The sequence below is a fragment of the Elephantulus edwardii genome, unplaced genomic scaffold (assembly GCF_000299155.1).
Source record: "Elephantulus edwardii isolate Elephantulus edwardi_28Jun2011 unplaced genomic scaffold, EleEdw1.0 scaffold00006, whole genome shotgun sequence".
Lineage (NCBI taxonomy): Eukaryota > Metazoa > Chordata > Mammalia > Macroscelidea > Macroscelididae > Elephantulus > Elephantulus edwardii.
Window position 1 is genome coordinate 28,316,212 of NW_006399756.1, and position 23,265 is coordinate 28,339,476.

Genomic DNA, 23,265 nt, shown 5'->3' on the forward strand with positions numbered 1-23,265 from the left:
GGCACAGCTGCCAGGAGAAGGCATCAAGTCCAGGGGAGCTCCTACTCTGGCCAGTGGGGGTCTGATACTAGTCTCTCCCAGTCTTCCAGAGTGATCTGCCTTGAGGTTTGGAGGCTGCATGGAGCTAAATGAGTACCAGGGGGTGTGCAGGGGTAGGCCCAGGCCATGCTCCCCGGAGAGCCTGGAAAACGCCCATCGCTCTGGGAGGCAGCTCTGGGGTTCGATCTCTCCAAGGACCCTCAGAAGTGGTGACACATGTGCATATAGTGAGGAAAGACGGGGGCAGTAGGATACCAGTGTGGCTCCTGACAGACTGTTTTAGGGTGGCCTGAGATGATCTTAATATTGCAGTCCCTACTAGAGTCAGAGGGCATGAGGGCAAGAAAAGGGCTGTAGGCCAGGAGTGGGAAACAATCCAAAACCAATGGCCAGAGATAAACTGGCTTGCAGAACGAAGACCATGAGAGTTGCCGTATTTGGGGTGAGGGACCAAGGACCTCCTGGAGGCCAAGGATGTATGCCGTATTTGGGGTGAGGGACCAAGGACCTCCTGGAGGCCAAGGATGTAGGAAATGAGCCAGGGCAAGGAACAGGGATGGGATGCGAAGATGAGAAACGCAAGGATGCAGGTAGGGCAGGAGGGAGGTAGAGTGCCAGGTTTGCAAAACTAAAGTGAGAGATCTAGAGAGGCTGCCTTCATGCCAGGGTTCTGCAGCCTGGAAGATGGGAGGCCCAGGGGACAAGGAAATGGCCAAAGAGCTGAAGCCCAGGCCCTGAGTGGCAGGTGGGGACGGTCCAGGTGGTGCTGGACCTCACTCTCTCTCAGGTGGGCAGAGTTAGGTCAAAAGGCCTAGAAGAGGAGGCTAGGGCTTACCAAATTTTGGAGACCCTGATGGTGGTCCCTGTACCCTGTGGGGTCCGGTCCACTTGGGAAACAGCAGACTCCCTTCCTGGCCCCAGCTCGACTGGGACTCAAGGCTGCATATGGGAGTGTGTCTCAGCTCTCTCTGCCCCAGGCTTTACCAGGCCCAGCTGGGAAGAAAAGCCTCTCTGTGAAGCTGGATCCAGCAGGGCCCGGCCTGGCAGGCAAAAACACCCAGCACCTTCTCCTGTGGCAGCGCAGGGGGAGACAACCCCCCAGGCTTCTGTCTGAGAGAAGGAGAAAGTTCATCTGAGAATAAAGTTCTGTTTAAAAAAACACTATATACACGGCTTCTGGACATCTCTGCAGAGCAATAAAATACCATTCGGTTTCTAAAAAATAAAATAAGAAGGAAACCAAACATGATGGGAGAAACGGTTCTGTGGCCAGAGAAGCCTGACCACCGGGCTTTCTAACGCTGAGCATTCGGCACCAGTGGGTCCCCGCCTCCCCGCACGGGTTGGCAAGATTGAGGCCCGTCTCAACCTGGGGGCACAGCAAGAGAGCAGAGTCATATCTCAAACCAGGACCTGGGGCGGCCGCCGGAGGGGAAGGTTTGCCTTTACCGATCACCAGCTGGACACGCGGACATGGCTGGCTGGGAGGATGAAGCCCGGGTTGGAAGTCAGGGAGAGGCGCGTGGCCTGGCACAACACCCCACCAGGCTGTGGGGACAGTGGCTGTGCAGTGATCCTCACACATCTCCTTTTATTGGTGGGACCTTCTGCAGTTGTTACACTGGAAGTCAGTCACTGGGGAGCCGCTGGGTCCCCGCTAGGCCCCTATAGGGCCCAGCCCAGGCTAGTGCAGTGGGCTGTCGAACACCACATCAGGCAGGATAGAGACTTTCAGCTTCTTCTCTGGCCAGTTGTACTCTTTGGGAAGTTTGAACTGTGGAAGGAGAAGGCACATATTCAGAGCACAGGGTTAGCAGAAACTGTGATGGCCACCTTGCTATAGTTGCCCAGGACAAGGACCCCTACCACTCAGACCCGTCTGTCCCAGGTATGTGCAGGGCAAGACAGGCCACTCGATACCTGGCTTTAATCTTCAATGCTAGACCCAAGTGGGTACCTGGGGTTAAGCTGCTGGAATCTGGTGACCCCCTCTCTCCCTCGTGCAAATAATAATTAACCAGGGTTGGAGGAGGCATGCTTTCTAACTCCTTGACTGTGGTGACCTCCCTCCAGCTCACTTCCTTGGTTCTGCCTCCGGCCACAAGCATGTGAGGAATCTGCTCCCTGAGGCCCTGGGACTAGAGGCCAGACGGGTGGGGGAGGGTGCCCATGCTATAGGGAAGTGGCTTGAGGTTTGGGGATCTGGGGTCCTCTCCCTGCCATGGCCTCTTTCTGAGGCCTCTGCAGCCTTTACTAAAGGGGCCAAAGGGAAGAAGGTGCTGGCTGGGCCCCAAAGGCAGCCCCATGTGGGAGTGGAGGAGCAGCAGGAATGTAGCTTGAGGCGAGTGCTTGGGCCTGGAGCATCTTCAGGATAATCAAGAGCTCCACCCTGCACCCTTGAGTTCCTTCTCAGCTGCTTCCCAGGGCAACAGGCTTGAGAACAGTCCCAGCAGCAGCCAAGGAGAACCCAAGGTCTTTCTGTCCCTCTCCCATAGTCCCTGATCTGCTTCCAGGACTGTTTCCCCTGTGGGTCTGGGAGCCGTGGGGGAGAGCCTGGCATAGCTTGATCTCTCTCTACTCCAGAACGCTGCATGTGGTCTGGCACACAGCTGGTACTCAATAGATGCTCACTGACATGAGAGACAGGGCTAAGCAAAGAATCAAGGCCGGGCCGGAAGTGGATGGCCCAATACTTCCTGGCTAACTCCATTTTCCCCTTCCTCTGATAGGGGGCTAGACATGCCAGAACGAAAGTGGAGAATGAGGCAGGGAGCGGACAGCCTCTGGACAAGCAAAAAAGAAAAGTCCTTTTTAGTGACCTACTTTCCTAAGCTTCCTCTGGCTCCTGTCCCTCCTGCCTGAACTGTCCCCCTCCTACCCCCTCAACACCCAAGCTCAAAGCAGCAGCTTGGCACAGGGCCACCCCAGTGTGACAGGGCCTCTCCGGAAGCCCTTCTGGGCAGCTGGCTCTGGTCTAGCTGAATGGGGAGCTGGGCCTCAGGGGCCCATGCCTTGTGGGGGCTGAGTAGCTGGCACAGACTGGGTGCTCAGTGACTGTGGGATGTATGAATGAATGAATTTATCAAGCTGGGTCCCACAGGACAGAGAAGACACTATCCTAGCAGGGCTGGCCTCAGGCTCTGGGGAGTTCCTGTTCACCTGGAGACCAGAACAGGACAGCCCCGCCCTGGGCCTGTCTGTTAGCCTCTTAAATAGCAGAGGCCTTGGGGTCCTGGGACCCAGACACCTGGGGGCTCCAGGAGGTGAAGGCACACTCCCCCAAGCAGCTCCTAGCAGACAGGGCAAGAGAAGGGTCTATCTCCTCTGCAGGTTGGGGCTGTCCAAAGGCAGGCCAACCAGTTAATATTCCATGAGCCTGCAGGGCACTGAGGCCAGAGGAGCAGATCCCACTGGGGTGCAGGTTAGCAGCAGGCAGGGGGAGGGGAAGGGACTTTCCAGAATGAGGTAAGTCCCTGCAAATGAAGATGCCGGGAACAAGGAAGAAAAACAAAGGGGATTATAGTCTGTTCCTGTACCCCAGAGGGAAGGCTCAAGCCCCACCTGGCCTGCCAGCTCCTCTGGCTCTGATTTAGGGCTGGAAGAGGCTAAGGGGGGAGAGTTTATGGCTGGGAAGGGAAGCCTGGGAGAGTGCTCCTGGGTGGCCAGGGGCGAGAGCAGGAGTTCCTCACTGCCCACCAGAACTTCCCAGCGGAATGTTCGCTGGCAGCAGACATGGGCTTTCTGTTCAGAACCTGCCAGGGAACAGCAGGGCCTGGGGGAACTCTCATGCTAGCCCGAAGGCCCTGGCTGCCTCTTCAATGGGGTTTTCGGGGGCTAGCAATTCAGACGGTTTGCTGAGTGCCCTTACAAGGGCTGGGGGTGGGATGTGGGGGTGGTGGTGCAGAGAAACAGAAAATAAATGAAGCCATTCAACTTCTCTGGGGTCTCCTCCCCAGCCTATGCCCACGCCTCAAAGAGGCACCCGAAGATGCAGACACACGTGCAGACAGATAACACACACACCCACCCCCCCCCCCACGTGCACGCATGCTCCTGGAGCTCACTGTCAGAGAGAATTAAACAGGCTTACTTCCTCTGGAGAAGTCAAATCTTCTAAGTCTTCCAACATTTTCTCTACAAACTCTTCAGTCAACAGAATCTGGGAAGGAGGCACAAGGCAGGCTTTTATTTTTCTAGTATCTGGTCTCTTTTTGCCAGCTGCCATGCTATGGCTCTTTCTTTAGGCAGTGGAGGAGGTATGAGGTCAGGTGGTTAGCATCTGAGGGGCACAGGCAGGGGCTGATTCCTCTCCCCACCCCCAAGACCTCCCATCACCACCTGCCTGCACTATCAGAGGGACAGGGCCAAGGACAAAGGACTATGGGGAGGGGAAGGGAGGGAGAGAGACCTGATCCTAGAAGGGAGACGCAAATGAGGTACAGGAAAGGAAAAAAAATCCCAGAGCAGGCTCTCAGTGCCAGTGCCTCTTGCATGTCCTGGCACAGGAGGGGAAGGAGACAAGCCGAGAGCCAGGGGAGAGGACTGCTAGTGCCTGCCCTGCCCGACAGGCTCACATGTCCCCCTCCAGCGCCTGACAGGACAAAAGGAATCTGTTTGGATTTGGAATACAAGCCCTGTCTGGAATCTGGAAATGCCCCAAAAGGTACATCCAAGAATGTCTGAGCTGGAGAATATGGAGGCTGTGCACCAGTTTCCCTCATTTTACAGAGTGACAGGGACCCACCACCCCCATTTTCATTTACCTGTACTCTTATTCCCTCAGGCTAAAGCACCCCAGCCCCCAGCTGTGGGCCTGTGAGGCCCTGTTTAAATGCTGAGTTCTTTAGGAACCTCCCCTCTGTGAATTCTTCTATCTGCCCCTCGGGTCTCTCACTTTGCTGTTCCAGCCCCAACATCTCCTTGCCTCATGCGTGTTATCTAGGGCAGCATGGCCCGATATTCTGCTAGTACAACCACTGCACTCCCTGCAATTTTCACAACCAAGTGGAATGCTTAAATTCTTCCTTTTGGGGAGCTCTGGTGGCCTAGTGGCAAGGAGCTGCAACTACAATCCCAGAGGCGCACGGTTCGAATCCACCAGATGCTCTGCCGGGGAAGGAGGGACAATCTCCTCCTGTACCAGTCAGATCTGATTTGACGGTACACGCACACAAAAATAATAACATTAAAAAAAAAAAGAAAAAAAAATTCTTCCTTTAGAGGTTCAGGAGCTCCAAAATCAGCCCTCTGGGCCCTGCCGGGGGAGGGAGCCTTTCTCTCAGCCTTTTCCTCTGCCCACACCACACTGTGTCCTGTCCTGTCCTGCCTGGCTCAGCAGATCGCTGCTCTCTTAAAGCGGACCCTTCCTTCATCTCCTCCACCCCCAGGCGTCCCCTGTGGCCTCTGCAGAGGACCTGTCTACAGGCCCTGGCTCGGCTGGGCTGTGGCTTTGCCTCTGCCTGGCTTCCTCCAGCAGCCCCTGAACACCCTCGAATGAGGCACAAAGGACTGTGACAACTGTGAGGGCCTGGAGGCAAAGGTGAGGCTCTCCAGAGGGAAATCCTCCCTTGTGAGAAGGATGAGACTCAAGAACTTAAGAAAAGGCCAGCAGGTTTCCCCTGGAAGGTGTCCACTCTGGTAAACTGCACTGGGAGACAATGGAAGCTTCAAGAGTCAGAACAGAATCCGCTTAAAAGATAAAGGGAATTGGCAGAGGAAGGAGGGCGAGCAAGCAAGAATGATGGGGCCTCGTTGGAAGGACGACTCTCGTGGAAGACTTCGAAGCTAATGGAATGGCTGTGGGAGCAAGGAGGGAGAAAACCACCTCCAAGTGAACAGAGAGATGACTACCACACCCAGTGCACAACCAGGGCTGTGCTAGGGGTCTGTGCCTCGAGTACTGCAGGTGAAGGGGGGCAGAGAGAGGTTAGAGAGGACACGGAAGCTGCCTAGTCACAGGGCTTGTGAGTGGCTCGGACCAGACTGATGCTTGAAGAACTGCTTTTGAATTCTGGACTCTAATCCCTAGGATATTTGCTCATTTATTCATTCTTCCACTCACCCAGCCATCAATCTGTCTGGTCGTACAGGCATTCCCTGGGCGTTTCTGCTAGGCCTGGGCCTTGGTGGAGCTCTGGGGATGCAGGCATGAAGGTGCCTCATTGCACATGGCAATAAACCCCTCTCTTGTTTGACAAGGAGTCAAAATCCCCCTCATTTTTCCAGGCTCCAAGCCGTCCACTGGGGACAAAACCAGCTCTGATTATTGGTCCATGTCTCCTCGACATTTCTGTTCTAGGAGCAGAGGCCTTGAGGGAGGTCAGAGAGAAAAAGCAAAGGAGAGAGAGAGAGAGAAAGTGAAGCTGGCCCAGGGACCTGCCACCCAGTTCCCTAAACTGGGGTTGACTCGTTCCTCTAATCATGAACTACAGTGACCCTCTTATCTGAGGGCTTTTCCCCCTCAAAAGTCCAGAACTCCTGGTTATCGCCAGTCTGCATGAGTAACACAAAGGTCACATTCATATTTGTGGCGCTTCCGGGGTCTGCTGCCATCTCTGCGAATGCTAACACAAACACAAGCATACCTAAAACCTAATTGTATTACGATGCTTCCATCTGGGGCCGGGCCTGGCAGGTCTGAACCCACAAATGATGTGGAGGGAGAGAGGTAAATAGGTCTGGGACTGTAATAGGGCTGGGGGTAAAATGGGGAGGGGAGGAGACAGAGGGGGTTGGTGACAGTGACTATGGCCACCCAGTGAGACTCCAGAGACAAGAGTTCAGTCCTCCACCAAATCCCCTGACAAAGGTCTGGCACTGGTGCTGGGAGAGGGTGTGTTCCGGCTGCTTTTAGTGGAGCAACCAACCTGCTCGGCACCATCTGTGTGTGGACTCACTCAAGTGGGGGAGGGGATGGCAAGAACCGAAAACGGGGATAAACCCCAGCGGTCCTTACTTTTTACACCTCTTCATCTCCTCAATTTTCACTTTTGGTGACTTGCTGGTTCCTGCTGGAAACCACATTATTTTAAAAAGATTAAAGGGGGGGAAATTATACATGAGGTCTGCATGATATTAAGGATGACATTCCCTGCAAAGAAACACGACAGACTGTCATAGCTCCAGGCACCTAATTTAATTTCCTTTGGGAGCTAAACCTTAGAAGCTTGGATTGAACAAACAGGCCCTGTTCTTTGTATATTTCAGACCTGGAGCTGAGCATGTTAACAGATTTGATCAACGGGACACCGAGACAGCCGCGGCAGAACAGCTCCTGGGTGCTCTCACGAGAAACAGACTCACTGTTGTGATGCAACTGTGGGAAAGGGCCATGCAGCACTGGGGCCTGGCTCCGGGAGCTCAGTGGGTCCCCGAGGAGCTGCCTGGCTCTGCCACAGACAACGAGAGTGGTCACAGGATGACAGCAGTACTGACAGCCACTCCAACAGCAGGGGCCGTGCCTCCTCCTTGTGCCCGGCCCTGCACTAAGGACTTGACCTTCGTCATTTCACTGAATCCTCTCAGCAGTCCTGCCAGAGAGGTGATGTCCTCTCCATCCCACAGGTGAGGAAGGGCCGAGAGGAGAGATGGCCCCTGGATTCTGGAAGAACAGTGACCTGGCTGCCTGGTGGCCGTGGTAGTGGACACTCTTTTCCTCTCTGCAACAAGGTTCCCCAACTCCAGACATGTGTAGCCTCAGGGCTGACACCTTTCTCTTTCTCAGTGAGGGCGGGGAGGGTGACTCTGGCTTCCGTCACTGATCCGGAAAGGCAGCAATCCCAAGCCCAACGAGTCACAGGCCTCCTGGTCGCCTTCTCAGCTCAAGGAGGTCTCTGCAGGGCTGCAGCCCTGATCCCTCACAGACATGCAGCTGCTCAAAATCCAGGCTGGCCAACTGGAAAGGAAGGAAAGCCACGCTCAAGACAATGGGGAAACAACTGTCCGTGAGGACAGTGGGGGAATTCACAGGCTGTACAGTTACAAACAGAAGACAATAGTGACTGTAGCTCAGAAAATGATAGTTAAAAAAAAAAGGTAAATGAAAATGTTAGCAGCACTTAACAAGAACCAGGCATAAGTCTTATTTTGGTATCCCACTTTGCACGGACAGGCTCTTGGAGGAAAAAGATCTTTTAGTGAGAAAGGAAGAAGCTTAACCTTTGGGAGCTGTAGAAAATTTGGAGGTCTTGGGCTGAGGAAGTGGGGGGACAGGGTCTAAAAGACACGTGGTCTGTGAACTGAGGAAACCCTATGCATCAGGCCTCATACAACATCACCAAGTCAGTATCCTGATGGCAAACATCAAATAAGATCCCAGCCAGATCTCCTGAATTAGAATATCTTGGGCCCGGCCATAGCAATGGCATTCAATACAGGTAATCCAAGAGATCAAGGTGGGCAGGGTGCTGGGAAGCATATGGAGGAAGGGGGCTGGGCCCCAGCTTAACTGACCAGGGGAGCTGGAGGCTGCAGCTCCACCACCAGTTAAGCGGTGGACAGCGAACCCCTACTCTTTTTGCCTAGGACGGGGGTTTGGAGGCTGAGCCAGGCAGGCCACTCCTTCCAGGGGGTTCATATTAGCTACTGGATGGCAGGCTGGCTGCTCGGTGATGAGGGAGGATTGTCAACAGCTTCTCTCTTGGTCAGGCCTCAGCAAGTTCCAGAAAGGAACCCAAAACACCATCTTTCGTCAGTGCCTGTCCTGGGTAGGCCTGGCTGGCCTGCGAGCAGGAGCCCTGGAGCTGTGGATCTGCCGTTGATTCAAATGTCTGTGGTCAATGATAGGCCTGAGTCTGCAAACAGCAACTGACAGTGCCCAGTCCTTCCTTTTGCTGTGACAGTCACACTTTGTCTAGGACCTTGTTTGCTCCTCGTGTTGGCATGTTGTTCCTGCTTCCCAACAAGTTTAGCTTTCTCTTCCCCTCCCTTTCCTTCTCTTGGGAAGGAGATGTGGTGTTTGCAGTCGTGGGCCCTGCCAAAGGGCTGGTCTGGACCTCAGGAGGGCAGTGGAGGTGGCAGGAAGACTCAGTCTGACTGGCATTCCTCCTCCTGAATGTGCCAGAGGACTGTGTGGAGAGTCCAGGTGCAGCGGTGACTGTACAGGTAACCAGGCCGCAGGAGCTCAGTGAGGCCTCGGTTTCCTGCTCTTGGTGGGTGGCGGGAAGTTGGCTGTGTGGCCAGAAGTGGGTGCTGGGCTGCGGGTGGGTGGGTGAGGTCACAGGCCTCTCCTGGAAGGGAGGGGCCCTGCTCTGGCCTGCATGTCGCTGAGACACTAGTTGTCCCAGGACGGCCCCAAACAGAGGTTGCCAGGTTGCGGCCAGGTTGACCCGGTGGAAGGAGGAACAGTTAGAGGTTGCTGCTCAGGGTCCGGGCCAGGAATTCCCAAGTCATCTCCCACACGCATCCAACTGAGTGGATGGGGAAGGCGGGAGCCTTGTCCAGCGGGTGGTGAGTCAGCGCTGGGCTGGGAAGAAAGCCCGGATTGGAGCAGCGGGGCCCGCTAGGAACAGCTGCTGGGCGTCTTCTCCCACAGGGGCCTCCCATCAGAGTTGGCAGGGAACAGGGGTGCCGCCTGGGCACACTGTCAGACACCAGGCAGCCGAAAAAGCATCACAGGGCTTTGGGGGGGGGGAAATCTATTTGGTGATGTGACCCTTATGTGACCTTTGAAACAGAGACCTCTTCCCCTTCAGATCAGCACTGGCTGGGGACAGACAAACGCCTTAGTTCTGGGCTGGGCCCCTGCTCAGAGGACTAACAGCCCAGTGTTGACAGGCCTGCAGGAGAGGCCCATGGAGGCTACTGAGATGAGGGAATCTGGAAGAGGACACTATGGAAGAAGAGCTTGGCAGGCTCCCATCCAGGTCTGAAGACCTCTCCCTACAAAGCTCTGGAGTTGGATGCAGGGTCTATAATCTCAAAGATGAACACAGAAGACGGGTAGACAGCCAGAGTCCAAGTGTCCACCTCCGGAAACAGCAAAGCCTATGAAACTGGTGCTGGCCACCCGCCTCCCCAGCTCCTCCACAAGGCAGGGAGTGTCCACTGCTCAAGCTGGCCCCACAGCCCTGTCTGCTTTTCCATGTGCTGTGCCCTTGGCTTCCCTGCATCCACTGAGGTGGGGGCTGTGAGGCAGGATGGGTGTACAGAGGGTAGAGGCCCAGGAGTAGTAGCCAGGTATGGAGGCTTGTCCGGGGCCCAGAATCCCTTACTTCCTGCCTTTTCCTCTCAGCCTTTCCTGTGTCACTCTTCCCCCCTGTGAGGTGCCTTTGCTGTGCCTTTTCCCCAAGAGATAGCAGGCCTGGGTTGGTAGCCAGAACAAAGTGCCAAGGCTGGGAGGGGGACCTTCCACGGCTGATGCCTGAAAGTCATCCTGGCCCCTCCCAAGTCAACAAGGACCAACAGAGAGGGTTCAAGAAGCAGCCAAGGGAAGAGAAGCCTCTTCATGTCCTGGGTCTGCTACGTTCAGCTCCTTCCAATAGGCTTGGGCAGAGAGGGATACTCCAAATGCAGGGAGCCTGAGCAAGACAGACCTGCAGGGGGCAAGGGCATGCCTCTCTTTATGTTGGGACAGACACTATGGGCCTCAGAGACCACCTTTGTCAGTGCACAGGGACCTCACAGATGATTCTGATAGGGATTTAAGCCTAGCCTCCAGGAGGGCCTGCAGTCTTCTGGTGGAGACAATCCAGTCCCAAGATGAGGCCCCAAAGTAATCACAAGCCCAGGTTCCCACAAGTTAGGGAGTTGCCTGTGACCACAGCAGCGAGACCCTGAAGAGGAAGGTGGCTGGCAGTCAGAGGCAGAAAATGCTGCTGGCCCTGGGGGGAGGTGGACTAGTGTGGGTTTGGCTCTGCAGCTGAGAATCTGGCTGGGGCAGGGTCGGAGGGTTTCCCAGGGCTCCCAGGAAAGGGCCTGAGAAACCCCTTGGAGAGCAAGAGTGTGTGCTTGGGCAATGGGGCCTCGGCCAGCGTCTCTGGGAGCTCCCCTTCGCGCTGGCCCCCGTGGTGGACCACACTAATGAGCCCATAACACAGGCCTTTGATTAAGCAGCTCCCAGCACAGCAACTTTATTGAAACATGCCGAGGCCAGCGGCTCGTTCCCACCGCTCGCTGGTTCCCCAGGCAACAAGCCCGAGGGAGGGGACCATGTGCTGGGGAGACAGCGGGTGCTGAGTGCTCCAGCTCACTGAGGGGCTGCCAGGGGCTCCCCTTCTCCCTTCATCTTGGCACTGGGTCCAGGAAGTTCTGAGGAACCAAGGGGCATGGCCTACGAACAGGAGATGCTACCACCCCTTCCCAAGGCTGGATAATGTTCCCAGTTCCCCAGCGACTTAGGTAGGAAGAGGATGGTGCAGGAGTACAGAACTCCAAGAACATGTCGAGAAAGTGAAACATAACTGCATGGACCTTCTTGGTGGGTCTGAGTGGGCCTCGGTGCTTTCTTCCTCAAGGAAACATGTTTGACCTTCAGTACACATAAATGCAATTTGAGGAGTTTTCTGTGATTACTTGTTGGCCCATCATCCTGACGAGGATGACCTGTGTGCTGAACTGTGACCTTCCTGAGGCTGGGGTCACCTATCTGTCCCTAACTCTCACCTCCCTACTGCTCTGCCCAGGACAGAGACCCTCCGCCACACAGGCAGCAGTGGTAGCCCTGGACATGGCCAGAGGCTGAAGGGAAAGACCTTTCCAGTTTGGCTGGGCTAATTTCAAATGTTACACTTCAGAGCTTTTGCTACAGTAACTACCAACACCACATGGACAGAAATCTAACATTACCAAGTGGGACTTTTAAAATGTATTTATAACTTTATGGTTCAAAGTAATTTTGTTATGAAACAATGTAATAACAACAGTGGAAAAAGGCAAGATAATTTATGGAACACAATATCCCTAAAGCACTAGCTTCCATTTCTATCTCCGCTTAGTCTGGGGAGTGTGGTTGGCGGTCTTTGTTTGCTGTTTGTTTTAATTAAGGGTTAGTATCGTGGTGGCAGGGGTGGGGGTGGGGAGCTAGCCCGAAGGAGGACAACTTCTGCAAACAGACACACAGACAATAAAAAGCATGTCCACATTATGACTATATATATGCCGCCTAGATACTGTCGACTGAATGAAACCTACAACACCGGAAGAATTCCCTTTTCTCTTTAACATAACTCACTGCCTCCTCCCTCATAATGACACAAGAGCCAAACAAACAGAAAGACCCCAAAAAGCAAAGCCACCATTGAACCAACCCATGGTCACCCTTTGGGTTAGGGTCTGAGTCCCCTTCCTGATTCTCCTGAGAGGTAAGGTGAAGTGTTCCCTCCCTCAAACCCGACAAACAAAAAGCAAAACAGGAGGCCAGTCTTCCTCCTGGGACGCAGTGGCCCAGTGTGAGGACCTGTCAGGGACCTGGGGGAGGCAGGGGGCTGGAAGGAGGTCTGTGGCTCTCAGGTCCCAGCACTCTGCTTGGCAGCTGCTCTGACGCTGAGCTCTAGCCAGAGAGCAAAGGAGGGACAAAGTGTTCTGAACAAGCCAGAGAGTTTCTGTTCAGACAAGCTGGGTTTCCACTGGGAGCAGCAGGGGAGCCATAGGTATGGTGGGGGGTGGGGGTGGGGGCAGGTCTAGCTGCTGAGGCAGCCTGTCCTAACCCCAGGTCCAGGCCCACAGGTCTGCTTTCTATGAATTCTGGCGGGATAGCCACACACACACAGCCACAGACAGTGGCTTCGGACACCATTCGTCACCCATTTCCCATGCCTTAGTTTACCTAGGGTGTACAGAGTCCTCAAACCTGGATTTCAAACAGAACTCTCAGTGAGTCTACAGAGAGCAATGGTCGCTTGCGTGACATGCGGGTGTGTGCGAGCGCACGCGTGCGGTGTGGAAGCTGGGAAGTGCGCCTGGAACTGATGGGACAGGCAACAGAATCCACTCTGCATCCACACACAGCCCTTGGGTCCAAGAGGCGTCTTGCAGCAAACACGTCAGGGAGGGGAGTGACTAAGAGCTGCCACCAGGGCAGAAACCAGGGCTGGGCCAGGGGTGAGCCGACAGGAAGAAGCAGGGAGAAGAAAAAGAGCTTCTCACTTGTAACCAGGGTCCATGAGCTGCGTAAGGATGCTCCTCAGTGGCAAAAGCACCTTCCACTCCCGTGGAGACAAACGTGATGGCCATGTCACCAGTGATACTTTTATATGTAAAGTGCCGTCCGTGCAGGAGCCTGCCCCTGGGGGTGGGAACATGGAGACAGTGAGGAGCTGGGTCTGGACACAGCCCCAGAGCAGAAGGCTTGGCTAAGGCTCAGCGGCCTGGAGCTATGCTCCCTGTGGCAGGGTGCCTGGCAGATGCCCCCCTGATTGCTCATCTGCTCACTAACTGGGAACTCCAACTCCGGCCAAGCAAGTTTGCTTCAATGTCTCCAAAGACAAGCCTTTCTCACAAGTTCTCTAACGTCATCTGTGCAAAGTGCTCCAAGGCAGCAGAGATAACGTTAAGTTATCCAGGGGGTGACAGGGGTAATGGAGCCATCCTTCCTCATGGACTGATGAGGAAACTGAGGCCCAAGGTCATGCCCAGAGAGATGTGGTGTGGACACTCTTTTGCTCAGGGCACAGGGGTGGGAGCAAGTGTTTCAACAAAGTAAGATGCTGGCATAGTGCCTTCAGCAGCCCCTGGGCAGAATCTTCCACTCACTTCTGGGCCTTTCCACAAGATGTGAATGGCTCCAAGTGCTGAAGCCAAGTGGGGTCACTGCTCGGAAGCCACAGAAGTGACTGCTGATCCCTAGTCTGGAAATACATGTGGGGGAAGGGCAGCTATAGGCAACCAGTGGGGCAGAGACAGCTCAGTAAAGGAAGCAAAACCCGCTGTCTGCCTTCTCCCAGGCTGTCTCAGATTAACCCTTCACCGGCTTAAGTGTCCTGAGCCAGCCCAGAGAAGCAGCCTGGGAAGAAATGGTTGGGTCCTGGCAGCTGGCTCCAAGCCCTGTCCACTCTGCCTGTTTGCTATCTTTGCCCTGCTGCCCGGGGTGACTGGCCAAGGTTGGTTACAATTCAAGCTCTTTCCCAGGCTCCAGAACTAGCAGAGATGGTTAAACCAAAGTAGCCTTCTTCTTCCCTCTCACTGTTCTCCAAATTTAGTTATTCTCGTTGTTTCTTCTGATATACAAGTGAGGGTGGGCCTCTGGGGGCCGAGGAGAGAGTGAGCTGTCACAGCCACAGCCCAGTCCAGCAGCCTAGGACCAGAGAACTTTAGCCTGACCATAGGGCTGGGTTTCTGGCACTGTTGTCAAGAGTAAAAGGGACACAGCTGGCTTCCTGGTCCCTCAAGGACTCTGCTGGGCCGGCCACTAGGCTTGGAGAACTGAGTGTTTTGCATGGAAAAGCAGCAAGCAGGGAAAAACAAGAGTCCCTTCCCATCAGAACCCTTGTCCTGATGACCCAGTGCTGCTGCTGCTGCCGTCACCCTGGCTCTGGGTCTGTGTGATGGATGGGGGCCTCTGAGAACACTCAGCTCCTGAACCTTCCCTAAGGGGAGTGGGACTGAGGCACAATTCTCTGGATGAAGAAGAATTTTTCAATAGCTAGTCCTGTGGATTCTCAGAGTCTGAAATAGAATAAAATTTGGGAGGTCTGGCCAACAAGTGTGTATCAGATTTGACAATTAAAATTGGAATGTTTGTAAAAAAAAATAAATTTGGGAGGTCTCTCTGTTAACAAAGGCCCTAGATAAGAGATCACCAGGGCTTCTTGACCCCAATCTGGGGTCTGCTGGGCTGAGGGTTAAGCAGCAGATGCAAGGAGGAGAGTAAGTTTTTAGGGATGACGCATGGGACTGACCAACTCCTGCTGCTGTTCCACTTCTCACACCAAGACTGGCCAGAGGCGTGGACAGGGAGAATCCTGCATGGCTCAGCCTCACTGGGGGCTCTGGATGCCTCAGAGTTCACAAGCTCCCACACATGCCCAAGATGGAGCCCTCCCCTCCCTGCTGCCCCAGACACAGCCTAGACATGTGAACTCTGGTGGGGGAGACAATGGGCCCAGGCCCAGTGGCTCCTTGAAGGCTGGAGATGATGCTGGGGAATCTCTGATGTGCCCCTGCAGGCCGAGCTGGGTGCTTGGGGCCTTCTGGGGCTCACCTTAGACAAAGAGGAATGAGGGCCCCTGACTCCTGGTTGAACTTCAGATGTACGCTCTCCAGCTGCCGCGTGCGGATCAGCTCGTGAGGAATAATAGCTGTGGAGCTGTCGCTTTCCAGGCTGTCTTTCCGGCTCCTGCGAAGCAAGCGGAGAAACAAATTCAAACAAGGCGACCACAGGGAGGAACAAGATGACAGTCTCTCAGGCTGGGCTCCTGCTTAACAATGACAATAATGGTGATGGATGAGAATGATAACAATAACAGCAGCCACCCTCCACTACAGGCTCACCAAGTACCGCCTCCTGCCTGGAGCTCCACACTGAGCCCTCACAGCACCCCCCTCAGGTAGGTGACCATGCCCACTTTCCAGATAAGGAATGAGGGGTTCAGGAAGATTAAGTAATTTGTCCAGGCAGCGTAACGAGTGGGGAAGTGGAGCTGAAATTATGGACCAGGTAAGTCTGGCCTTTTGTCTTTATAGTCTTTGGTCAACAAGCTGTATCACAGTGGCTTGTTCTTATCTGAAAAATCGATAAGGGCTTTGGGAAGCCTTTCCTCTGCCCTACAGCCTTAGACCCATTTCTCCAAGAGGATCATGTGACAAGGCTCCCTCCAAGAGCTTCCTTCCAGCTGACCCTGAAAAGGCTGTGACATCAGCATGGCCTCAGCATGTACACTGCAGCTATCCATCAGGAGTGGTATCCTTCATCTAGAAGGAAACGACACACTCAGATCGAGGGCTGGAGGATCAGTGGGCCACAGGACCAGGCTCCGTCAGCTGTTACCGCTCCTACCAAAAGCCCCTCCCATAGCTGGCCCACGGGTCCCTACTGCAATAAATGATGGCCTCTTTCCACTGACAAACTCTCAGCTGGTGGTGAGGGTCACCCACTGATCTCATTCACAAAGACCGGATTCCGGTTTGGGCTTTTGAGTCTCAGAACAATTTCCCAAGTGCCCATCATCATACTGGGTGAGAAGCTCCAGTTATTTGTAATTCAAACGGCACAGAGCCACCCAAGATGTTTGGGCCCCAAAGCCAGACAGTCACTGAGAAGAGGGCTCAACCTCTTCCTCCAATGAGGGCTGAGCGCCAATAGGCAACCTAAAAGACAAAGCACCTCCCCAGAGGAAGGGCATGAGGTCAGCAGGCAAAAAGACGGAGGGTGCTGTCACAGAGTACTCAGCACAGGGTACCATGGTTTATGAACATGCCAGAGGTGGTGGGGTCGGTCCCACTGGCTGGCCTCCTCCCTCTTCACAACCAGATCTGACTGCTCACTCACATAGCACTGCCTTCCTCTGGCTTCCCAGAGCCAATTCTGAAATCACCCTCTCCCCAGCCTCTTCTGTGATGACGTATGTGAAGACAAACCTCTGGCCAAGAGGATCATGGACTTTCAGGATCGGGAGGAAACTTTGAGGTTGCTTATTTTACCATTTGACAGAAAAGTGTCACACATGCAAGGCCATAGTTGGTCTGCAGCAGGTCAGTGCAGGAGCCAGGGGCTTCCGGCCAACTCCCTCTCCCTAACACCACAGCTGCTCTGAGCCAGGGTACACCTCTGGCCCATGTGCCACCTGCTGGGTGGCAGGGGGAGGGCTTAGTGTGTGATCTAGTGATGCTCTTGGGCCCCCAAGAGGAGAACTCATGAAATAAAACAGGCCCAAGTTTGTGGAGCTAAGTCCTGAGACCTTGTATCAACCACTTGAAGTAGGTTCTACTGGTTGTCTTTTACAGATGAGGAAACTGAGGCTCAGAGAGCTGGGGGACAAGCCCCAGGTCAGGAGAGCCAGGATGTAGCATATAGAATCACTTTCTGGAGCTATCCCTGACAAGTTCTTGTCACACCATGGAGCTCCCGAAAGGGGCTGAGGCCTGGCCCACTCAAGCGGGGCCTCCAGGTCTGTGATGCCCGCTGAAGGACCCCCGGCTCTGCGGCACAGACAAAAATGCTGATGAACAGCAATTGGGGATGGGGGTGGGGAGCTGGTAGAGACAAATCAACAGCAGCACACAGGACTAGAGACGTCTCAAGCTGGAGGGAAAAATAAATTGTTGAAAGTCAGCTAAAGTCACCTTGGTAACTGCTACAACACACTCACCCAGAACGAGGACATCAAACCTAACTGCAAACAGCTTTAAAGAAATGGAAAAGAACTTAATCATCTGAAGAATTAATGTGACAAGTGCCCACATTTACACCTCCCACCAACCTTCAATCATTTGAAAACGTACTTTAATCTTTTAAGAGAGAGAGAGAGAAAATGCAAAATGCTAGATCTGCAGTCCTGGAGCTTGGGTATTTCCGGCACGCTGCTTCAATGGGAAGGCGCTGCTCCACACTCACGCAGGAGCCCAGCTTTTTGCTGATTTGTTTTTCCTGGACATCGATGCAGGAGCATGAATTATTTGTGTGGGCTGGGTGAGGTATTAAATCTGCAGCCGACACAGGTTTGCAATGTTTTGCATGGTTGTCAGCTTAATCTTAGTCATAAAAAAATAAGTAGTGTGCTCGCCAGTGTGGCCTAATTTTTCAGCTGGGTTGTTTTCTCCCCCAGTTCCCAGGGGAGGAGAAGGCAGAGAGGGAAAAGGGGTCCCAGGGAGGTGTGGGTACTGGGGTAGGAAAGACCTGGGTTCAAATATTGTGTCACCTTGGGCCAGTCATTTAACTTCCATACGCTCTGCTGGTTTAGAGGTAAGGAATTGCACTGCCAATGCAAAGGTCCATGATTCAAATCTACTAGCTGCTGGGCAGGACAAAGATTAGCAATCTCCTCCAGTGCGATTTACAGCCTCTGAAAACCAGCTGGAAGGTGAGCTATGGGTTAGTTCCAACTCAAAGGCACACCACAACAGCAATAATTTTGGTATTCTTTTGGTGGAGATTAATGACACTATTATGACTAAATGAGATGATCTATGTGAGGCCATCTAAGAGTGCCCGAGATACGTTGTTGTTAGTTGTCATCAAGTTGCTATGACTCACAGCGACCCTATGTCAGACAAAGTTTTACCATCTTTGCGGCTCAGGAGCACTTTGGTTACAACTTCTCTAAGACAGACCAGTTTGTTCTTTGGGCTTTAGATGTAAGGGTTCAAAATCCACCTGACAAACGCATGCATTCACAGGCTGAAGTTAGCTGGCTGCTTCTCCTGTGAGAATGGCAATGGTTTAGAGGGACCTGTTTGCCTGTATCCTGGGCTGAAGAGTCCAACTGCATCTGGTCACGTCAGTTCCCTCTGCTGAGCAAAGGTCTGGCCCTGAACTCCAGGGACCTCTGGCTGCCTGAGTGGCCAGGCAGGCCCTAGTCAACCTCCATGTGCTCTTAGAAGGCCCAACTACAGGCCCCAAACCCTGTGACACCTTGGTTCCTCTGAGGGAGGTGCAGGCAGGGTCATCACCTTACAGAGAACAATATACCTTCCTGCAGTGCTCACTCACTGGGTCTCAAATCATCCACAAGTAGTTTGATCCATCTTCTCATAGCAACTTTCTGAATCCCTAAAGGGCTACTCTTACATTTCTCTTTTTCAATATCTGAGGTCTCAACTTATCAACTATATTCTTAAATATCCATCCAAGTCACTCTCCCTTGGATTCCCTCTGGTTTTTTGAAAGCTAGTGCTGTGTTCAAAGTGGAAGTATATGTGGAAGTAAATACAGCACAGAGATCACAGGAGGACTATGACTGGAGAGCTATTTCCATTTGTGTAGGGGTAACACATTAAATATGCAAAGTTTTATCTCCATAGTCTTGATTACAGAAACAAATACTCTATTAAAAACCCCCACAAACCTGTCACCAAATAACCTATTCTTTGTAACTTTGTCACACAACCAACCTATATAGCATCCTGTCCAGGAAATGGCCCTCAGGCTTTTTATCCCATGGACTACTCTTAGGCCCCTTCTCCCTTAACTTGTATTTGTCCTACTGATTATCCGGAGGAGCTACGTGCAGAGCCCTGCGCTATCTGGCTAGTGCTGCAGGATCCCGGATGTTTCTGAAACCCGATTCTGGCACCTATCATCTTGGCATTCCCTCCTGCTTCCGCATCACTGACAAAACTGATAAACGTACCAGCTATGTTCTCATCCTGGGCTTTGATTAAACAGTGGACAGGACAGGGCTGGGTAGACAGGCCTACTGACTGACACCAGTACTCTGTGGGTATGTGCATCCAACCAATTATAAATCAACTCAACCACTTCATCTCCAAGCCTCTCACTCCCCTGAATACTCTGTGGGTATTTCTGTCTTGCCTACAATGATGTCAGAAGTTACTCTCAAAATGCAGGCTAAACTCTCCCTATATGAATAAGGTCTGCAGCATTCCTTTGCCTCCCAGGCAGGTAACCCTTTCTGAAAAGGAAGTGAGGATGATGATCTGGCAGGCCTGGCTCTCTGGGGATTCAGGATGACTCTGGGGGTTCAGTGTTCCCTTTAGAGTGCTCACAGTCCACCTGCTGAATAATGTAGACCGGAATGCTCCCTCCATTCACTAGACTGGAGAGTGCACGATGCTTTTTGCATTTTGAAGTAGTTGAGTGCTTCCAGTCTGCCAACACCTCCTCCCAGTGTCTCAAAGATTACTGGCACTAACTTCATGAATACATCTTCCAATTCTCCTGGAATTCTGAGGCCCAATGTACATGGGCCATGAGGCTTGAAGTCATTGCTTCAGTTTCTGCTATCAATCCCTGTCCGATCCTTTTCTGTCTGATTCAGTAAGAGATGGAAGCAGAAAAGAAATTTGAGTAAATCCTTTCTCTATTACTGAGGAGCATCACTCTGCTTGCCCAAACATGGAATGCCCAGGTTTCCTCCTCCTCTTAACTCCAAAAGGAATTACAAAGCCTGAAAGTCCCTTTTGCTGGCTACTGCACTTTTTTGCCAGCCCCAGTTCATACTGAATCTCTGCTTTTCTTGACCCCATTTCTTAACGTTTGTCCTGGTTGATATAGCAGTTATTCTTTCAGCTTTTGTTCAAATTCTTCTACAATTATCTGTATGAAGGATTCTCTAATTCACACTTGTCCCTGGAGGTATTACACCCCTTTTTGGTTTCAGAGGACCCTTATAATATACTTACGGTAATTTTCGCTGTTAGATGGCCTTGGAGTCTTTGACTCACAGCACACCCTATGAACAAATCTGAACCTTGCCTTATCCTGTGCCTTCCTCATCTTTTCTGACGTGCTTGAGCCCATTTTTAGAGTCACTGTGTCAATCCACCTTGCCAGGCATCTTCCTCTCTTTCTCAGACTCTCCATCTCTCCCAGCACGATGCCTTCTTTCAAGGATGGTCCCTCCTGACAACATGTTCATAGTACATGACATGAAGTTTAGCTATCTTGCCTCTAAGAGCATTCTAGTTGCATCTCATCCAAGACACATTTATTTGCTCTCTTGGCAGTCCATGGGCTTAATCAGTACTCCCTGCCAACACCACAATTCAAAGACACAAATTATTCTTCTGTCATTCTTATTCACTGTCCAACTTCCAAATGCATAGAAAAAGATCATGGTTTGGATTAGGTACACCTTAGTCTTTAACCTGCCATCATTGCTCTTTCGCACTATGGAGAAGTTTCATTTGAGTAAATTTTCCCCAATGTAAAACTTCCTTTGATTTCTTGTTACATGACTGTTGAGTGTGGATCCTAGTGAAATGAAACTGTTGACAATAATAGCATCTTATACACATACACACATATTTTATTAACAGTAATATTGTAATATTTAGGGATACCTTTTATTGAGTACAGATTGCAGAGCTGAGGTCTAGGCTAATCCTTTACACACTGTGCTGCTTTTCATTTCATTACCACCCTATAAATAGGCATGTTTTTTCCATTTTACAGATGAGGAAACTGAAACTTGAGAGACTTAAATAACTAGTTTAGGCCACATGATGAGTAAATGATGAGACAAAAAGCCAGTTCTGATGCCAGCTAACCACAATACTTCTCCTTAAGATCCTGCCTTCCGTCAATATGCAATAATGAGCTAATTAGACATATGAAATTAATCAGATTAATAAATGACAACTGATGTTACAAAATAAAATGTCTATGGATGACTGTATGAAAAACCAGTATGATTTTTTAAAAATTTTATTTTACTTCGCCCCCCCCCCTTTGTTTTGTACCATCGAACCAGATCTGACAGGCACAGGAGGAAATTACCCCTCCTTCTCCAGCAGAGCAACTGGTGGATTTGAACCATGCACCTTCAGTATTGCAGTGCAGCTTCTTGTTACTAGGCCACCACACCGCCCTAAAACCAGTCTGATTTGTACATTTTACTAAAGAAACAAAATACAATAGAAAGTTTGTCTTTCCTTTTTAGTAGCCATGTGCTCGTCCTTTCTGAGGTTTCAGATCATGAAGCCAGCTCTGTCTTTTCTCTGAATCCTTAAAAAACTGCCTTCCTAGAAGCTAGGACAGGGATTTCCAAAAAATATTTGATGGAATTTAAGAGAAACTTCTAGAAAATGTGGGGCAAGGGTTGGGGAAGCAATATTCTGTATCTCAGATTAGAGATTCACAAAATGTTGGCATTCGAAAACTCTGGTGAGGACTAGAGAGGAAAAACTGGTTTCATTCTGTGCAAGCCAGCATTTTCCAACCTTAGTCACAAAACCCCCTAAAAGGCTATGGAGATTCTCCTCCCCTTTGGAGACAACACTGTTCAGGCACTGCTTTGACCAAGTCCAGGTTTTTGTCTTCCTGATCAGGTCCACACAAACTCATTTCTCCCAAGATCTTCATCAGCCTTTGTTGGTCATCGTTAGACCCACGGCAGAGTTCCTCTATCATCTGCTTTACCCCAGCGTAGATATTTCTGTGCAATTACCTCCTGCTTACCTCTGCTCTCACCTGATGCCAGACACTGAAGTTCCTTTGTCAGACCAGTGCTTGCCTTGGCCAGTTTTGTCCTTTTTACCTAGAAGGTGCCATCTTTTCTTTTTACTGGACAAGACAAGCTGTAAAAGCTCCAATTTAAGTCAACTTTAGAGACTTAAAAATTCATTTTTTAATGTTTAAAGAGTCAAATTGTTTCTATAAGGTTCATCACAATAATCGACAGTCTTCCCGTGTCCCTTCCTCAGTCACCTCTTATAGCAATTCTTTCGGTATTTCCCTCAGGATTTTAAAATCAGCTTTGGGCTTTAACCATTGACTTCCTACTATGGAAGATGAGCTTTTAGCCTTCTCACCCCATCTTCCCTAGTGCATCCTAAGCTTATCCGGAACAGTATTAAGTGTTTATGGTGTACCAGTCTCTCACTTACTGACAACCTGCTATATGACATTTCACATTTACAACCATAATAAAACTTCACTATCCAGCTAATTTACACAGTAATGACACATACCTGACAAAAAGACTGTAGAGGTGGAAGGGGAGAGTAACAACGGCTAAGGATTAGCAGCTATGCAATGATGTAATCATCCTTCATTTTTGCACAACCCTGATTTTATGTAATGGCCTGGTTTTTGGATTCTGACCATGCTGATGAGTGAAAAGTGGGGTATTAGGACTACTCAATGCTATTTATAGTCAAGTCTTACAGTATACGAGACCATTCTTTTTTTCTGCTGTAATTTGTTACTGTTCCTTGGTTTTCAATGTTATCTCAATTTTTCTATGTGCTTCTCACTATTTCAATCCCAAACTCACTATCAAACATCTCCAGAGGCCCCCAACACATCTAAATGCACAAGTTTTTGTGAATTTTATTTTCTTGAAGATGTCTCCAGAGGATCCTTCTGAGGCACTCAAGTCTGGCTGACTATCTTCCATTTTCCCTAACAGGTGTACACTCTTGCAATCTACTCTTCACCTTTACCTCGGTGGTGCCTCTTTCCTCTTTCTCATGTTGGATTCATTTCTACAGCCCTAAGCTCCCATTTTGCTAGAACACTTCCTCCAGCAAATATAAACTTCTTTTTCAGAATCTCTTTTTCACTCAAATGGTCTCTGAGGTGACACCTGCATGGGTTTCCAGGCAGACTGAGATATCGGCCTGACTCTGTGCAGTGATCTGAGGACTTCCAAGTGCTTTCCCCAGTTATTT

The 23,265-nt window shown here is 51.4% G+C and overlaps 1 protein-coding gene across 1 annotated transcript in view; it reads right to left on the bottom strand.

Annotated features, from left to right (window-relative positions):
• Positions 1-1,723: 1,723 nt before the first annotated feature.
• SUFU (suppressor of fused homolog (Drosophila)) overlaps positions 1,724-23,265 on the bottom strand; it is a 112,606-nt gene continuing 91,064 nt past the window's right edge. The window contains exons 9-12 of the mRNA XM_006879977.1: positions 15,176-15,310; positions 13,123-13,261; positions 4,130-4,198; positions 1,724-1,813 (exon numbers count right to left, since the gene is read on the bottom strand). Coding sequence (XP_006880039.1) covers positions 1,724-1,813; positions 4,130-4,198; positions 13,123-13,261; positions 15,176-15,310 — 433 coding nt within the window. The remainder of the gene's footprint in view (positions 1,814-4,129; positions 4,199-13,122; positions 13,262-15,175; positions 15,311-23,265) is intronic.